At 43.8% G+C, this 18160-nt stretch overlaps 2 protein-coding genes across 5 annotated transcripts in view; one reads left to right on the forward strand and one right to left on the reverse strand.

Moving 5' to 3' along the window:
- The window catches only part of LOC108920134 (collagen alpha-1(XXVII) chain B-like), a 43925-nt gene extending 32819 nt beyond the window's left edge, over window positions 1-11106 (forward strand). The window contains exons 39-60 of the mRNA XM_029247504.1: window positions 418-471; window positions 590-697; window positions 915-968; window positions 2006-2059; window positions 2474-2530; window positions 2617-2670; window positions 2969-3022; window positions 3420-3473; window positions 4192-4245; window positions 4601-4708; window positions 4851-4958; window positions 5539-5646; window positions 5737-5790; window positions 6190-6252; window positions 6394-6456; window positions 6588-6623; window positions 7463-7480; window positions 7803-7838; window positions 8465-8633; window positions 8714-8823; window positions 8966-9184; window positions 10131-11106. Of these exons, the coding sequence (XP_029103337.1) occupies window positions 418-471; window positions 590-697; window positions 915-968; window positions 2006-2059; window positions 2474-2530; window positions 2617-2670; window positions 2969-3022; window positions 3420-3473; window positions 4192-4245; window positions 4601-4708; window positions 4851-4958; window positions 5539-5646; window positions 5737-5790; window positions 6190-6252; window positions 6394-6456; window positions 6588-6623; window positions 7463-7480; window positions 7803-7838; window positions 8465-8633; window positions 8714-8823; window positions 8966-9184; window positions 10131-10277 (1782 nt within the window). The 3' untranslated portion in view covers window positions 10278-11106. The remainder of the gene's footprint in view (window positions 1-417; window positions 472-589; window positions 698-914; window positions 969-2005; window positions 2060-2473; window positions 2531-2616; window positions 2671-2968; window positions 3023-3419; window positions 3474-4191; window positions 4246-4600; window positions 4709-4850; window positions 4959-5538; window positions 5647-5736; window positions 5791-6189; window positions 6253-6393; window positions 6457-6587; window positions 6624-7462; window positions 7481-7802; window positions 7839-8464; window positions 8634-8713; window positions 8824-8965; window positions 9185-10130) is intronic.
- A 292-nt stretch (window positions 11107-11398) lies between these two features.
- LOC108920120 (3-oxoacyl-[acyl-carrier-protein] reductase FabG) lies at window positions 11399-18132 on the reverse strand. 4 transcript variants are annotated; one of them, XM_018728647.1, is made up of 8 exons: window positions 17707-18132; window positions 15875-16045; window positions 15113-15275; window positions 14148-14241; window positions 13574-13643; window positions 13192-13228; window positions 12351-12414; window positions 11399-11620 (listed from the first exon to the last, which is right to left on the reverse strand). In XM_018728647.1, the coding sequence occupies exons 1-8, from the start codon at window positions 17735-17737 to the stop codon at window positions 11462-11464; spliced, it is 789 nt and encodes a 262-aa protein (XP_018584163.1). In that variant the 5' UTR covers window positions 17738-18132; the 3' UTR covers window positions 11399-11461. The 4 variants fall into 4 exon arrangements, with proteins under 4 accessions (XP_018584163.1, XP_018584162.1, XP_018584164.1 ...); XM_018728646.1 differs by having other exon boundaries at window positions 15113-15291; XM_018728648.1 differs by having other exon boundaries at window positions 15875-16059.
- Window positions 18133-18160: the final 28 nt, after the last annotated feature.

The following is an 18160-nucleotide window of genomic DNA, read 5'->3' on the forward strand; positions in this document are numbered from 1 at the left end:
TCACTGCCACTCATTTGTCTTCAATCTGCTAAAGAATTTATTCCGTTTATTTTCAAGTGGATGTAGAGGAAACAGAATGGCTTCTGTCGTTTCACATTATTTGGATGTATATTTATAAGTGTCGAAGAAATGAAACCTTCTATAATCTGTCTAGAAATTTTTGGAAACTGATGATAAGAATGACATCCGGAGGTAACTAACTGTCTGGATACCTGTAAACAAGTGCAGTACCATGTAATGCTTAATCAGGGCCTAAAACACAGTGAGAACATCCTATTAGGAGACATATTGTTTATTGGGTATTAGTTTGAATCCTCCGTTTATTCGTTCGTTCAACAGCGCACATGGTAGCCAAAGTGTCTTTTTACCACGCTTTACTGAATGTGTCAGATTTCACAGTATCGTTTTATTCTCCAGGGCCCAGAGGGAAAACCCGGTAAAAGTGGTGAAAAGGGAATGCGAGGAGTGAAGGTACAGTGGTGGTCACCTTGTCTGTTCCAGTCCTCACTCTGGACTGTGAGCTCGGGAGGTTCAGAGCAGAAAGATTTTGTCTTCCTGGTCCAGTCACCGCTGTCTCTCTGTGTCCCAGGGCTCCAAAGGTCAGCTGGGTCACCTGGGGGAGACGGGACCTGTCGGAAGGCGAGGGCCACCTGGCTTTATGGGTCCTAAGGGATCGAGAGGAACCATCGGAGCCTCGGTAGGGTTGTCCGCAGACGTGTCGAGCTCCCATAGTGTTTCCCTGCACCACAATGAACATCATCTCTGTAAAAATGTAAAGTGATACGTTCGTTCCACCGTTTCGCTGAAGAAGAGCAGGCTGACATCCTGCTGGATGCTGAACTCTGCGAATGTAATCCAGCCGTTCCCGTTGTCCGGGGTCGTTCTCCTCTTACTGTCCCGTCTCTTACCGACAGGGAGCTCCAGGGGGGATGGGCGGGCCGGGAGGTCCAGGTCTGCCCGGATATCAGGTACCGGCACACAGTGCTCTCTGCTCTTTCCTCCCCTTCTCTGCCTTCCAGCCTCGTCCGGAACATTTGGAAAAATGCCGGTTATATTCATACGCCCCTGTTATCAGCAGTGAGTCCGACGCTGAACACCGGAGCATGTGCAGCTGACGGTGACAATAAATGAATAAAGAAGATTCTTCGGGAACTTTTCCAGTGTAGAGGGAACATTAAATATTAAAATTCCATTCCTGCTCAGTGTCGTTGTGTGTCCTGGAGCAAGAGGGAGGAAATAATAATTTTATTATAAGAATATATTTTATTTTATATTTATATATATAAAATAACTTTTCATGAGTGCGTTTCATGGTGGAAAGACGTGAAGTGACAATAGTGACAATACCGTACGTCCTTCGTTTTTTTTTCCTCGTAACATGAGCGTGTTCAGTCACCGAATTTGTGCCGGAGTCGTGTGCACACCTTCATCGAAGAGAAAAACGTTTGAACAACATACACGTGACTGCGTGGATTTGACGAAAAACAATATTGTGTGTTTTTCGCTGTCAGGAACGAACACGTTGTTTTTGTCATGATTGCAACTCAAGTTTTTTCAGTCGTCCAGAGTTCAACCCCCCCACCCCCCCCACCATCATACCCTTGAGCAAAACATATGTACCCTGAACTGTGTGTGTAAAAGTGTGTACGACTGTAAGCAGCTCAGTGTAGAAAACACTGTAAACACTGTAATTTGTACTGGGATAAATGAGAACCTTTGGAAATGAGACTTTATTCTTTGTCTTCTTTATTCCTATTTATTCTTTCATGAGAAATCAGAGCCTGTTGTTGCGGGTCGTGTCGAACAGATGTTGAAAGAATCTCGGGGACCGGAAATTTGTCAGACCCGCATTTGTTCCTGAATTCAAGAAGGTTTATTTCCTGTCTTCTGTTGCCAGATGTTATTTCCTATATATCGTAGAGCAATAATTCGCTCTGGGATTATACCGCTGCTGTGGGCTTTGCTGTAACGTCTGGAAAGTGTTCATGCCGCACCTTCTCCGCAGGGTCAGCAGGGACCGCAGGGCCCAGTCGGACCCCCGGGACAAAGAGGTGAAAAGGTACATCTGTCCGTCCGTCCGTCCATCTATCTATCTATCTATCTCGTGACAAAAAATGTCATAAAATGCACATCCTCCAGAAATTTTCCCGAAGTACAGGAAAGGCAGGAACAGCGTTAATCGTGGTAACACACTGCTGCCCACCTCGGTGCACACTGCACGTTAATTAACACTCGATGCAGCCATGAATTCCGTGTCCATTTATAGCTTATATTATAATTACAATAGAAATGGTGTTCTTGATTAAACCAAACACAGTGAAAGTTTTGTCCTGAACCGCAGCACAACAGTCCTCTCCACTCACACGCAGCGCAGCCAAATTAATGAAAAACGGCAAAAAAAAAAAAAAAAAAATTAAATCTGATGTGTTGCCATTTTCCTCCAAGAAACGTTACTCCTGCTTCTCGCTCACAGGGGGGCCCAGGAGACGATGGGCAGACTCTGGGACCTCCTGGTCCTCCTGGTAAATACGTAAGTTGTATGCGACACTCCCGGTTTCCCTTGTGTGCCACGTGTACCTGGAACGAGCATTGAATTTCCTTTGGAATTCACTGTAGGGCTTTCCTGGAGCTCTAGGAGAGAGGGGTGAATCGGGCGAGCCGGGGTTCATAGTAAGTGATCCATTTATGTAACAACCTGCTGAGGACTTGCGTGTCTACTGTACTGTTGACCTCGGTAATGGTTCAATCCGGGGATAGGCTCCGGCCCACCGCAACCCTGACCAGGACAAGCGGTTATTGAAAATGTGCAGATAGATGTTGATATGCACACACACGCACACACACTCTTGTTGTACACTTATCTTACTGTAGGTGGAAAGCAGTTAAAGCATCAGTTGGCCAGACGCACTTTTTATAGAGTTTAACACTGAGAAACTGTACTTCCTCTCAGCAGAATATTGTGTTTTAGGGTCAGCAGGGCATGGATGGAGAGAACGGCAGAGCCGGCGCCCCTGGAATGCCAGTGAGTAGAGAGTCTTTCTGTATTTATACACTGAGGCGTGTAGCAGATTTCCTGGCACGGCCCGGAACCCTCCGGGAGAAGAGCGACAACACCGATGAGTTTTGAAGCCCAGGTTGCATTGGTTAAAACAACCAGGTAAGGAGAATCGGGTGTGTAAATCATAGTCATTTATTAATTTTATAAGTTTAAAATTTAACATTCAGATGTTGTTGGTTTAATATTTTATGCCAGGATAATGACCGTCCCATTAGGGTTCACATACGCTCAACGAGCCCTGTAGACGTTCATGTTCGCAGGGTTAGTGCTCGACGTGCTGTGTGTCGCCCGCGATGTCGAGATCCTCGCGCTTACAGGGTCAACGCTTTACCGAGAGTCGTCTTGATCTCTTCTGCTTTAGGGAGAACCTGGAGCACCTGGAGCTCAAGGCCCAGAGGGATCCCCAGGCAGCGCAGTAAGCGCATTGCACATGAATGCATGTATGAGTTGATGTCACACATCACGTCCTCACACATTATGGACTTTAAGGAAGGGATTTACACCGCTCTTAGGGACGAGTACACCGGTATTTCTCAGGGCTTTTCGAGCAGCTCTTGGAGTCACTAATTCCACTTACACCAGATACGCAAGTTGGCCACTCGGGACCTTTGGTTCAAATCTTCATCACTGGAAGAGGACATGGACACTAGGAACGTGTCTTAATGTGTTGTGTATCTCCAAGGTATTCCACACAACTGGGTGAGGTGAACTGACGAGTAAACAACGTAGAGAACACGGTGATCAGTACTCTTCCACACCCAGCCCACAATTAGAGTGACTCTCACATTTTTAACACTAACACTGTAGTGTTACACGGGCGCTTTCTTGGACTGATGCCACCAAGTCAGTCCTCGGTTACTCTTTATAACATGAGTGCAATACAGTGTTTGTTTCATGATTAACTGCCTTCATTTTTATGGCCTTGTATTTAAAAAGATTTATTTTTGGGCCCCTGAAGTAAATTCTCTCATGAACCTGCAAAGAGTTTTTCTGGCCGCACTGGGTTGGCTGCCCTTCCACTGGAAAGAGAACGAGGAACAACATGACGCTACAAGTGCTCTTCATGTTTCACTGTTTATACCGTTTGTCACCATGCTGGAGTTCGACCCTTTGTTTCTGATCCCCTGTTCCAGGGCAGGGACGGCAGGCGAGGTCCGCGAGGGGTACCAGGGAGCCGCGGCCCGACGGTGCGAGCAAAGCCTCTTTTCCTGTGCATCTGGTTTTCCGTTCTTTCAGGACCCTCTTGTATCAGGGCTAAGGATGACACTGTCTGACAGCATGTTTCGTTGTATGGGACCATGGTCCTGGTGGTCCTGGTGGACCTGCTAGTCTTGGTGGACCTGCTGGTCCTGGTGGACTTGCTTGTCTTGGTGGATGTGGTAGCCTTGGTCTTCCTGGTGGACCCTGCCGTACTCCTGTTTGTTGTTCTCCGTGTCAAGTCAGATACCTGTGAACTCGCCGAAGCACTAGAAAGGCTGTTGTCATCAGGTTGTTGGACTAGACATTCAACAGTGAAGCTCCTGTTCTTGGTTTCCCACACAGGGGCCCCTGGGGCCTCAGGGGCCAAAGGGACTGCAGGGATCGCAAGGCTTGGAAGGTTCTCCTGGGCTCGACGGTGTCCCAGGCAAGGATGGCAGCAAAGGGATACTGGTAAGGGTGTTTTTCCATGGAAGCTCCTCTCCTCAGCCACAGACGTGAGTGGCATCTGTGAAACACCCTCACACACCTTCTCACACACCCGCCCCCTCTGTTCTTCCACCCACAACTCTTGTCCTTGTCGCCGCTTTCGTAGGGGGAGCAGGGTGACGACGGTGGGACGGGGCTTCCCGGCACTGCAGGAGAAAGGGGGACGAGGGGGGGCCCAGGGCTCCCAGGTGACCGCGGTCCTGTCGGACTCAAGGTAACGGGACACGTGGGAAGAGCGATTCCATGATCAGTACTCGGATACAAATAAAAGCTTGTTTCATCAGCATGACAGTTCGAAGGAATTCTGAAAGGTCCAGTCGCCTCCTGGAACTTATTACATAAGTGATCATACCTGTAAAATACTTCAGTTCTTAGTGGAACAATTCAGGGTAAGTACCTTCATCAAGGGTATGACACCTGGGGGTGGGATTCAAACCTGTGACCTTTGGGTCTAAGGCAGCAGCTTTACCCACTACACTGAAAGAAACAGAACAGAACCGTAAACCAAAAAACACACACACACTGTGTGTTCACTGTATATTAGTGTGACTATTGCACATGTATTGTGCACATGTACGGTTTCTGTACAGTGTGTGTGTGTGTGTGTGTGTGTGTGTGTGTGTGTGAGATAGCTTCTGCTCATTGAAGGGAGAGTGCTTTGATTGGTCATATTCTTACTTGTGTTGTCTCATACACAGACACACAGACACACACACACACACACACACACACACACACACACAGGGCTTCTTGCGACACCTGAAAGGACAGTGTCTCTTCCCTGTGTGGCACAGGGTGAGAGGGGTCTGCCTGGTCCATTGGGCCCCCCAGGCAGAAGAGGTGTCCCAGGAGGGATGGGAGCACCAGGCAAGCAGGGCGACGAGGGAGCCAAAGGGCAGCCTGTAAGTACCACGGGACCAAAAAAGAGTGTCACAGAGTAACAGTGTGTTTCGCAGTATGACGACCTCCTGATTCCTCCTTCTGAACCCCAGGGTGACAGAGGAGAAACAGGATTCCCTGGAATTCTGGGAGTTTTTGGACCAAAGGTATCCGTGCCTGTCTGCTCGTCTGTCTGCCTGTGTCTCTCCCGTTGGGTCGGTAGGTGGCGTAGCAGTTAATCACCAGCTCCCACCGTGGTATTCCTCATGAATGTATTTACCCTGCACTAATACAGGGATACAGTGAAGATTATCCAGCTGTAAAAATGGGTAAATAATTGGAAGTATCTTACTGTACAAATGTAATATTGCAAGGTGTTTTGGAGAAAGGTGTTAGCTTTAAAGTTACAGATAATAAATTAATCCATCCATCATAATAATAATAATAATAATAATAATAACATGAATCTGATAGCTGAGAACTTGCTGGGCTGTGTGACCCCCATGTTGCTTATCCCTCTCAAAGAGATGTCAGCGTGTGTTTATTTGTGATTTTGCTGTTTACAGGGCCTCCCAGGACCCCCTGGGCCAGCAGGGATACAGGGGCCCAAGGGGCCACAGGGATTGATGGTAAGAGGAGCTCCTGCCCATGGACTGCTGCTCCCACCCTGTGCTACGGGGGGTGTCCAGCGGCATCCCCAGGACAGGACAGGGCACGGCACAGCTGGACACCCTTCACACCCTAAAAACCACCCGTGTGTGTCTCCTTAGGGACAGCGGGGTGCAGCGGGTCCAGTGGGGCCGGCCGGAATAACGGGGCCAAGGGGCCAGTCGGTGAGCATCGCATCCCGCTTCCCTGCAGCAGATGCATTTAAAATGATTAAAATTTTTCATCTAAATGTTTAAATGGAAAGGTTAATCTTTCATGTGTATGAATCTTCACCAACCTCTCTTCGTCCACTTAGGGAACTAAAGGAGAGAAGGGAGAGCGAGGGGAAACGGTAAATATTTCTTTGCCGTCATCTTACCGACAGGAAGGGGATCGGTCGGAATGCCTTTGTCGTCTTTCGAGATTTTCACCATATTACTTCTTTCACTCACTCCGAAATACAGCGACACTTAATTGATCAATTGATCGATGAGATGAATTAACATCCAAAAATAGATAAATAAATATACGTCTAGGACTGTCCAACGATTCATCTTCACTATGCATGTCCAGCTTCTGGGCACTTTCAACTTTATTACCTGGACAGACAGTAAAAGCTTAACTATACAGATGTCCCTTGTCCACTTACTAGTAACCTTGTGTAAAAATCTTGGCTACAATAAATAAAAACAGTAAGACTTTGAATTTTTACATTTCATTACACTGTAATGAGTCAGGGACAATACGGTAGATACGAGCTGTAAACACTGCGGAAGCGACTTGAATGAAAGCGATCACACCCTCCCGTGTGGGTGTGTTTGACTGTCAGTCCACATCTGGATGCAGAACATCAGGGGACTTGCACTCTGCAACACACACATTTTACGAAGTAGGGTGGTGAGGAAATACGTTAAGCGAGGAAGTGCTTGTATCTTTCATAATTCATAACTGAAACGTTGGCAACGCAAGAAGCCGTTGTATTTAAATACAGAAGAAATCTATATCCCGGACCGTTTGTCTAAAAATGCCATTCAAACTAGTATAAAACGTTACTTTAATCCACATTAAGGAGATGTTCATATGATTTACAAGTATTTAAACAATTTGCAGTTCTATTTTCATGCTGGCATTTGTTACAGCCAAAAACACACTGATATTTTTACAACATTTATCTCTCTGTCCCATCAACAGGGACTACAAGGACCAAGGGTACGTTCGGAATTTTTTGTCTATTCATTTTTATGTATCTATCCAACAATACTACAGAGACGCCATCTATATTTGCGCATTTCCGCCATACCGGGACCTTCTTACATTTATATTATTTTATTATACATTTATTATATATTTCCTTATTTGACATATTTACTGTCATTCCTATACCCGTTTCTAAAACTATTTTGGATGGAAGTTTTTCGTTCTGCACATTTAGATTATACAGAGTTGATGAACAGGTAATTTGTACTAAGGACTAGATCATTTATACCAAAGACCTAATTCTGAGTTCCCTGCAAACCCGAATTCCTAACAGGGGCCTCCTGGACCCCGTGGACCCCCTGGACCCCCGGTAAGTTCCCACCTCTCTCATTGAAATGTACAGTACAACTGCAGTTCGCTTTAATTCTAATGGAAGTCCAACCTTACCATACAGTAACTCACATCTTACATGGTAAAATGAAGACATTTCAGTGGATATTTTAGAGGGCTCTGCTGTGGGAATCGCTATGTAGCAAGTGGCACTGTGTTGCAGTTCTCAATGACATGGTGTGAATTTACACTGTTTTGGTGTTTTTCTATGGTTGCCATGGTGTTCCTTTGCCCTCAGTAAGTTTGCTTTGGCTGCCGACAGGTTCTAAAGGGTTACAATCCACAAAGCTGTTACACTCCTGCCCATACACTGCTGACACACTGATGTGTGCAATTCTGTTTCAGTGGCGCTTTTTAAAATGTAGACATTTAAGGGCTTCTGTTCACATTTATAGGAAAATTTCAAATTCCTCAGATCCACACATCAAGTCTTAGTTACAGTGAAAATTATTCACGTGCCAATGTTTCTGCCCGTTGAACAAAGAGGTGTGTTTTTTAACATGTAGTTAACGTGACGACCATCACAGCTCACAGTCACTCTCCCAGGTGTAACGCCCCGTTGGTGTAAGAGCTCCACTTTTACCCTTTCTCCGTTTAAACTGTCAGAACCAGAGGACCACACTCTGGCCCACCATGGAGCGCGAGGCAGAGATCTTCGAGATCATCCATGACCTCAGCAGAGTGATCACGAACCTCAGGAACCCAATGGGTACTGCTGAGGACCCGGTGCGCACTTGCCAAGACCTGAGACGCTGCGAGCAGACAATGAGTGATGGTGAGTGGACTAAACCGCTGAACCGTTACCGTAGTACAACCGTGGCACACAGAGCTGTGTGATCATCTGATGCTCTGTAGGTACCTACTGGATTGATCCCAACCTGGGCTACTCCTCAGACGCCATCAAGGTGGTCTGCAATTTCACTGCTGGTGGTGCCACCTGCCTGAAACCAGTCACAGTGTCCAAGGTACAGGCCCCCCAACTCCCCCAGGACAATGCGTACAAATGAGCACAAGAAAAGGCTACACACTGGAACTGGAAGGGGTGTATGGATTCACACGTCAAATCTGGTACTGTGTCGTGTAACTGCGGTCCAAATTGTTTTCTAGCTGGAGATGGGCGTGGGAAAAGTGCAGATGAACTTCCTACACCTGCTAAGCACTGAAGCTCTTCAGCACATCATAGTGCACTGTCTGAACGTGGCGGTGTGGAAAGTGAATGCATCCCAGACACCTTCCCAGAAGGCTTTGCGCTTTAAAGCCTGGAATGGACAAGTAATACAAGCTGGTGGAGCTACGGGACCCCGTGTGCTGGAGGACAGCTGCTGGGTACATCTCCTTCCATGTTCTGCTTCCATTTCATTAAGGAACGTGTCCCCACACAAGGTTTGGCTTCAAAAGGAGGAGAGGCTGTTTGTTACATGTTATGCTAAATTGTCTTTTCTAGAAGAATCCAACAGAATTAAGACTTCCAGTTTAGACGTATACGCACTCATTGCAAATGTTCACTTTTGGATTCATCATCAATATCTTTGCAGATGTGAACATTTCTGTTTGCATATAGTGAAATTTTACTTGTCAGGGAGTACCCAGTTTTTTTTTTTTTTTTTTTTTTTTAAATTGGCACTAAGCAGTCCAGTGTTTACATCCCTCTGGCACTGAGCATTGTGGGAACAATAATAATAAAATAATAAATGAAAAATTATAAAATTTAAATTTAAAAAAAAATACACCATGTCCACAAACTACTGCAATGCGCATTACTTTATACCTGCGTGTCATTTCCCACTGAGGGCACAAAAAAAAAGCAGGGCACAGGAGGAAGCAATCGAGTCAGTACATGAATATGCTTTTCACCTTCTGGTCACATTCAGTTTGCAGGAAAAAAAAGCATAATAATAAAGAGGTATCTGTGCCTTTGTTTATTTGCTTTGCAGCTTCTGTAAAAGTGTCGGATATAGCAATAATAAACTAATACATTGACTGACACTGGTCCAGAATAGTCCCCCTCCCAATGCCCTCTCAGCACTATTTGAGTTTCTATTGTGTGTGTTTTGTTGCCCAAAATACCAGGCATTTTTCACTCTGCAACAGAAAAAAATGAAGACAGAAGGTTGAAAAAAAACACTATTAAATATAATGGGAAATGTTCGTAAAAAAGTATGTGTACTAATGTTAGTGGTAATTTTTAAAGTAGCAATATCCTACATGAGTATGTACATAGTTTATACAGACATTCCCTTGCATCACTTTGTTTTTCCTTCTTTAATTCTAGATGACAGACGACCGCTGGCATCGCACACATTTCGTGTTTCACAGTCAAGACAGCAGCCTTCTCCCCATTGTAGATATGTACAACCTGCCAATCACTGGACCTGGATCATACTTCCATGTAGAGGTGGGACCTGTGTGCTTCTTATAGAGGCGTCTGTTCTGAGGCTCAGTACATCCCCCGGGGGAGACTCTGCCTTCCCAGCAACAGTGACGGTGGAGCCTGAGTGCCCACAGAAACAGGCTTTTCAGAAACTTTTGTTGACTAAAGTCCTGGAAATCCTAAAGAAATTCTTGCAAATAATTTTTGATGGAATTCTTAAAATTCTCGACTTATTCATGTGATGGCAATCAAAATGTAAGCAGAATAGAGCCGTTCCATTACAGTACGAGCCTGTTCTCATTGTCAAATTACATTCACATGCATGTTCTGTAAATAAAAGTACAGAACGGCCCATTCAGGGGTTCTCTTTTAAACACACTTTTTGTTCTTGTGTGTCACATTACAGATTAGAGCCTGTATTGCATTACACATGGTATACAGGAGGACTAAAGTGCAGGAATCACTGCGGGGTCCAGGCCACTCGTATAGTAACTGGACAAACACAGGGGTCACCTAATGTCACACACGAGCGCAATGACTATACAGTGAGTGTATGTTTTTAAACCAAAACCTACCCTTTCAAGGAAAATATTTGTATTTTTTCCCAACAGATTTTAATCTTGGGCCTGGCAACACCTGATGTATGCTTGTTCTTTTTGCCTTCAGAGCTGTTAAATTATTTTGTGCTGAGTGAGCGTGTTCATTAAACTGCCATTTAAAATCAAGTTAAAGGAAACTTGTGATTTAATGATTAACTACATTTTTTAGCCATGTGAAATGGACCTGGTGTTGAAGAATTCCTGTTAAACTGAGGGTACTTGCGGTAATGTGTTCCTTTAACTTGATCATTTGTGAAACTTTAATAAATCCATGTTGAAGCTCAAGAACAGCGTCTGTCTCCATATGATCACGAACCGAAATCACACCTCTCCACCATAACAGCTATTGTGTGACTTGTGAAAGCTACAGAGAAAACTCAATGCATTTGGATTATGTCTGTTTCCTACTATATGTTAAAATTTTCTGTGCAAATCGAAAATGTGTACGTTTCTAGATTTGCTGTAATACAAGCATGTATGTGTGTGATAAAAGGATGTGGAGATCACAATCATTATTATTCATAATTACTACTATGTGGAAAAAGAAACAGAAAAACACCCATCGTGGGATTTGTCATCTTTCACTACTTTAATTGGTTTTTACTTGCGACACCCCTGTGTACAATGTCCCAGTTACCGTGGACACATGGCATGGCGGCCCCCATCTATAGGCATGTTGATCCCTGTGATGAAGGATGCGGCGTCAGAAGCCAGAAAGGCAATGGCACTCGCCACTTCCTCCACCTTCCCTGGGCGGCCAAGAGCATGAGTTTCCTTACACCTTTCCAGAAACTGCAGGAGAGGGAGAGAAGAACAGGAGAACTGTCTGTAACCACTGTCGCGAGGAGCATATTAACGGTCATGATATCATGACACTGCAGGGACGAGCATAAGCAATGAGGTGTGTGAAAAAGTTTCAACGCTGAACACAATGACCGTGTTTTTCTCCATCTGAATGAAGAACAAATATTCGTATAAAAAATAAGTGGCTGCAGTACTTTAAAAAACAGTGTGTGGATAGTTACTGTATGAGGTCATCATGAGAGTTTAGGACAATATCTGATTTTTTACTGCAAATATCCTACATCACATTCCATGGTATGGGCTGAGGTTTAATCTGTTTCCTATTTTATTAGACTTCATCACATTTTCTGTAAAACATTCAGTAACATGTAATGTCATGTTTTTGTTTTCTCAGAAATCATACTGTATAAAATTTTGCTCAGTGGTGGCAGGTTATAAACTTTTACAAAGTACTCAAAAGAAATTTTCAGATCTTGCATTTAGATTTACTGGGATAAAAACATTCAATCTGATTAGCAACCTGGCTTTATAAGACCTTTGTAGCCCTCGCAGCTTTTTTGAGTCATTATATGCAACTAGGGTATAAATGTTCATCTTGCAAACTCTGTCACATCTGATGATAATTTGACACTTTTCACAGGCTCTGAGCCACTCAGTAACACAAGCGATATCCTTACAGCAGAGAAGGATGGTGGAGCAACATGAGAGAAGGACCCACCTTTGCATACTGTTCCTCATCGAGCCCTGCACGTCGGTGCACCTCAGTGATGATCACACCAGGACTGAGAGCGACACACACACACACACACACACACACACACGGGCTAAATTAATTGCGAGGACTGAAAGTTAGGACCTAGCAGTCAGCAGTGACAGACCAAGTATCGGTAGAGATTAAAGATGCCAGGACAGCGAGAGCAGATTGACCGCATTTCATTTTGTGTAACCATTAGTGCATTAATCTTTACATGACCCAGTGTAACGCAGTTAAATCAGGAGGACTTATAACACGGTTAAGGGTTGTAACTGCAGTAACCGCATCCAATTATAATGCAGTGGTTAATAACGGTCAATGTGATATCATGCAGAAACTTATTTACATACATTTATTCATTTATCTGACATTTTCCTCCAACGTGACTAACATTGTTAAGCTATTTACAGTTATTTACCTATTTTTACACCTGGGTAAATTAACTAGGGCACTCCAGGCTAAGTACCTTGCTCAAAGGTACTACAGCTGGAGGTGCAAGTCAAACCTGTGACCTTGGGGTCCAAAGGCAGGAGATCTAAACACTAAGCTACCGGTTGCTCTTTGTAATATTTTGTAATATGTTCAATTACCTTGGACCACAACATCTGCATTATATACGGTCCACAGGGTATATTCATGATTGCTTAACTCCTCAGAAGTGCTTGTCTGGTAAAATGTTTAAAGATCTTGTACTGCTCATACTCACAGTTTACCCACTATCTCCACGGTATTGGAGATACTACTCTAGTACTACTAGTAATACTACTACTACTACACTGTTGCTTCTGTATGTACTCAGACTTACCACACCGAATTTACTCGCACTTGCTTGGATGCCAGTTCTACAAGAGAGTTAATATAAAACACACCATATGATTACCGACTGGGAAGCACTTCATACAGCAAAAATATTTAATAACGAAGGAAATACAGATGTTTGCCTTTATAAAACACAAACATTCACAGCATCTGTCTGCTTTCAAGAAAACAGATTAGGCCCATTAAGGATAATAAGGTTTAATGCTAATCAGGGAAAACTTACACCTTTAAATCACTTACCTTTTTTACTCTGCTTAGCAAAATGTTGCCATGCATTCAAAGAGACAGTTCCATACCTATGCCTGTGTGTTATTTATATAGATGCTGCGTGTGGAGGTCATACAGCCGGAACCGTGGTGCAGTCTTACCGAGGGCTGTGCAGCGTGTGAACTGATCAATCGCAGACTTTGACATGCAGTAGGCTAAAACCCCGGGGAACTGCAATACACAATGGAAACTCTCATGAGAAAAATGAAAAACCACACAGTGTCCACTGAACAACGTGTGAACGTTATTTCTGCATATTATACAGATTATCTTCTTTTCAGTCTGCAGATTTTTCCAATTAAAATGTTTACCACACGCGATCTCAGTGATAAAATAGGACCTGGACAGAGCGGGTTGGGTTCCCCTCATGAGAGTGACATGTTAAAGATCGTCCAGAGTGAACTCATTTAACCACTTGTCAAACACTTTTGATATCAAATCAAAGAAAATAACTGTCCAACTGAAATTAACTTTAGTTTTTACATGGATATACATTAAATATATAATGCTGCTTTCTATACATTTCCTTGCACATTACCAAAGGACACACACCAGCTAAGTTAATACTGCAGCCCGACATCCTGATGTCCCAAAACATATATGAAGCATATTAACAGTTACAGTTACACTGTTTTACATTATGAGGATTGCAGCGCACTGCCAGGTGACACCCACTGATCTTTGGCCATTCACACTGGAGACGTTCACAATGGAGCCCTTAGTCTGGATAAGATGCGGAACACAAAGCTGAGTCAGATGATACACAGACCTGGAAAATATTAAAGAAACTCACTCAGCATGGATTTCACGTGTGGGAATGTAAACAGCAGCAACGCTGAGGACAGACTTTGCACTTAAAATGAAACTAGAGCACATGCTGAACACTTGTACACGGTCAACAGCCTGCGGCTAGCTGCACTGCCACTCTGAAAAGCTCCAGAAATTAACTGACTTAATGTGCACTTTTTATACACTGCCTTTTTGTATTATGGCAAAACGTTTTCCTTTCTATTTTTAACGATACCTTCTATGCTTACCTGTTTTAAAATATTATTTGTTGTGGAGCAAATGTGGCCTGTATTTACATTTAAATTCACAATTATTCATTACATTTATTCATGTATTTATGTAGCCAGAAACAGATGTCAGTTAGAGGCAGCCGAACAGAATAGAATAACAGCACCGCCTCAATCTAACTCGCTTCCACAGTGTCACAGCTCATGTCTGATGCTTCCTGAACATCTGTGAGCAATAATACATCAGTGAATGAAATGCATTAAAAGTTCAGAAGCATGTTTACGGGCTAAAAGGAGCAACAGCAGGTATTGAATAAAGTTTGTATTTTTTTTACTTTCAATCGTTTTAAATTAATTTCAATTTGAAAGTATCCTGGAGCTAATAAAATCATTAAAAGTTTTATTTAACACTTTTATTATTATAACCAGAGCCCAGATTTTTACAGATCCAAGCCAGCTGACAAACACAGGTACCCAAACTGTGACTTGGTGTTAAAAGTTATCTGCAGATAAACCATGACCGTAGGCAAACACATTATTGTGATCATCAAATGACATTTTCAGACAATCAAGACCTTGGGACATTATTCTGTGACTGTTTTCCTAAATCAAAATTTGGCCAACCTGACATTGATGTTCATAACCTTGTCATACTGTGCCAAGTCAGTTGTCTCTATACTGCCCATGGTCAGGATCCCCGCACTGTTCACAAGGACGTCCAGCCTTCCGTAGCGAGAGATGGTCTGCTCCACGAGCATCTTCACCATTTCTTCATCAGTCAGGTCCCCTGGCACAAGCAGAGGCTGAAAAAGTTACATCCTGTCATCATACTGCATGATGCCTGTAAGGGCTGTTCCTCTGTGTCTGATCCCCCCCATAACTACAATCATTGTTCCCTTGTCATTCAGTCCAGTGAGAGCTACACATCTGCCCAATGTACATGAGTACAAAAACAATAATAAATATATTTACATTTAACCTAGCAACAAATAAAATAACCAGTGGCGGAACATGTTTTGACGCAAATGTTTAAACCTATATTTTAAAAAAATATGCAGACGTTTACATGTGCAGGACTTGATCCAGAGTTAAATTTTGTTTTTCTCCAAGACCTTATTCATATCAGCAGTCTACGGAGATGATTAAATTAACCCAGCAGCTGTCGTACAGCTGTACACTAAAAATTAATTTTACCAAAGAGTTTTCAGTAATGCTTGGTTGAATGACACCATCAAATTAAAAAAAAAAAATGACCGCAACAAGGACAGAACACCCTTTCTGAAACATGATGATAAACAAAATCATGTGCGACATGTCAGATATTTTAGAGCTTTGAGAAAAAAACATGATGATGTGATAGAGAGAGCAGTGTGGTCGTGTGGTTACCTCCACGGCGCCGCACTCTCCGCACTGCTGTGCTGTGTTGGTGAGGCTGCCCAAGTCGCGCCCGTTCAGCACCAGTCGGGCGCCCAGCTTGGCAAACAGAACACTGGTGGCGGCGCCGATGCCCGAGCTCGCACCCGTGACTATTGCCACTTTGTCTCGCAGAGAGCTGATCTGCGGAAGAAAGTCTGCTGAACACCGGCGAGCGAGTTCAGCCGCACCAGTGCATTTAAGGTCAAAACAAACTGGACCTCTGCTCTACTTCTATATTAAGCCTGCAGGAGTACATCAAGCATTCTCCTCATTCACTATGTTTATACCGTGCTGCGAGGAAGTATTTCAATATTTCACAATCTCAATCCTTGCAACTTTCTCACGTTTGTCGCACCTTGTAGGATTTTAATGGAGCCTGAGAGAGAAAAGAGGACATCACACACACATTTGTGGAAACTGCTTGTACCAAGCAGGATCGCGACAAGCCGGAACCTAACCCGCAACATAGGGCGCGAGGCCGGAGAGTGAGGGGACACACCCAGGACGGGACGCCGGCCCGTCACAAGGCACCCCAAGCGGGACTTAAACCCCAGACCTACCAGAGAGCAGGACCTGGCCAAACCCGCTGTGCCACTGTGCCCCCCAAGAGGACATCAGATATTACTTTTATGTCTTCTTTGTGTTGAGGAAGATAAAGAAATGCCATCATAGGTTTGAAGAAGTAATTATAGCCCAATTCAGCTCCATTAATGCACCTACTAGAACTGATTCAAAGATACGATGAAATTTAGGCCAAAAAGTAAAAACAGTAAATTGTAAAGTGCAAACACTGTAACTAATCTGAATCATGAAGAGCAGATGATAACTCAAGAAAAAAAAAAAATGTGTGACACCAGGAGCGTTAGAACTGCTGTAGGTCCTGAAACACACACCTTTTCAATTATCAATATGTGAATTAGCTGGAGAATCCCCTCCTCCCCGAAACATTTTGTGGAAGTAACAGATTTTTTTTTTTTTTTTTTTTTTTTAACATTTTCAAGGAATGAACAGTGAACAACTAAAACGTCACAAAATTTTAAAATTACGGCTAATTCTGGACGGTTATGAGACGAACTTGATGATGGTGTCGGAACAAACTGGAATTTTTTGGAATAAAAACAACGGAACCGGTCATTCCATCATCATCTGGTGTTGATTTTCAGGAACGCATTACAGGACTGGTTGACAAGGGAATATAGTGTATTTATTTATTTATTTTTCACCCGTATCAAAAATGTGACAAATAGAAAACATAATCTCCACATGCTGCCAGTTAGCAGCAGACAGGCAGTCCGTTTGTTACATTATTATTATTTTTTTATTTTTTTTTTTTTATTTTTATTAGCTAAGGCTTCGTGCTTCCGGGTTCGACTCCGGGACACGTGACGGGAACACCTGCATGGTGCACGTGCGCGAGCCCGCGGTCACGAGCGCACCGTCACGCAGACGGCACGAGACAACGAGCTACCTCGTCAGCATCTGCTCGCGACAGCACGAGTGGAAGCTCAGCTGAGCCTCCAATTCAAAGCGGCGATTAAAAAAAAAAAAAAAAAAAAAAAAACAACCTGTCCAACTTTAAAGCCAGAGCTTTGGGTAGGGGTCTCAGTCTGACAAAAAAAAAAATGTTGAAACATTATTATTATTACTGTGTTAGCAGCAAGCCGGTGCGGTAACCGCAGCTGAAACATGAGTCTCTAGAGATATAAGTGTCGGTCCGCTAGCAGCGAAGCGAAAGAAAGTAACGCGAACATTGTGTCGCTACCAGCGGAATCGCCACCGCCCGGCTCGACTACGGTACCCACTCTGAGCGCATCCTCGGCAGCCATGGCTCATGCAGCGCTCCCTTTCCCGCGTGCCTTCAGAGCTGCCGTCTACGGAAGCACGTCGCAGTCAAAACTCATACAAAACAGCAAAGCCGAAAATAAAACTGTGACAACCGTGCGAGTCTGTTACACTGTTATGTACAAAGGGGGTGGCGCGGAGGGTTTGGTCCGGTCCTGCTTTCTCTTTCTGCGGTGCTGGGGGTTCGGTGCCCAAAATGCTGTTTAGAAAAAAATATATATGTTATTGTCCTGTTTCTAAGAAATCATTAGTTAGTTCAGTCAAAGATTAGTGCTTGCATATTAATTTTTGGTATCGCTTATTGTGGGATACATGTTAAATGGAATAGCCCTTTAGCGGAGAACGTGGAATATGAACGTAAATTGGGTGTTTAAAAAAAAAAGAGTTCTTTGATTGGACAGAACGTGCAGGCGG

The sequence above is a fragment of the Scleropages formosus genome, chromosome 21 (genome assembly GCF_900964775.1).
Source record: "Scleropages formosus chromosome 21, fSclFor1.1, whole genome shotgun sequence".
NCBI classification, from domain to species: Eukaryota; Metazoa; Chordata; class Actinopteri; order Osteoglossiformes; family Osteoglossidae; genus Scleropages; species Scleropages formosus.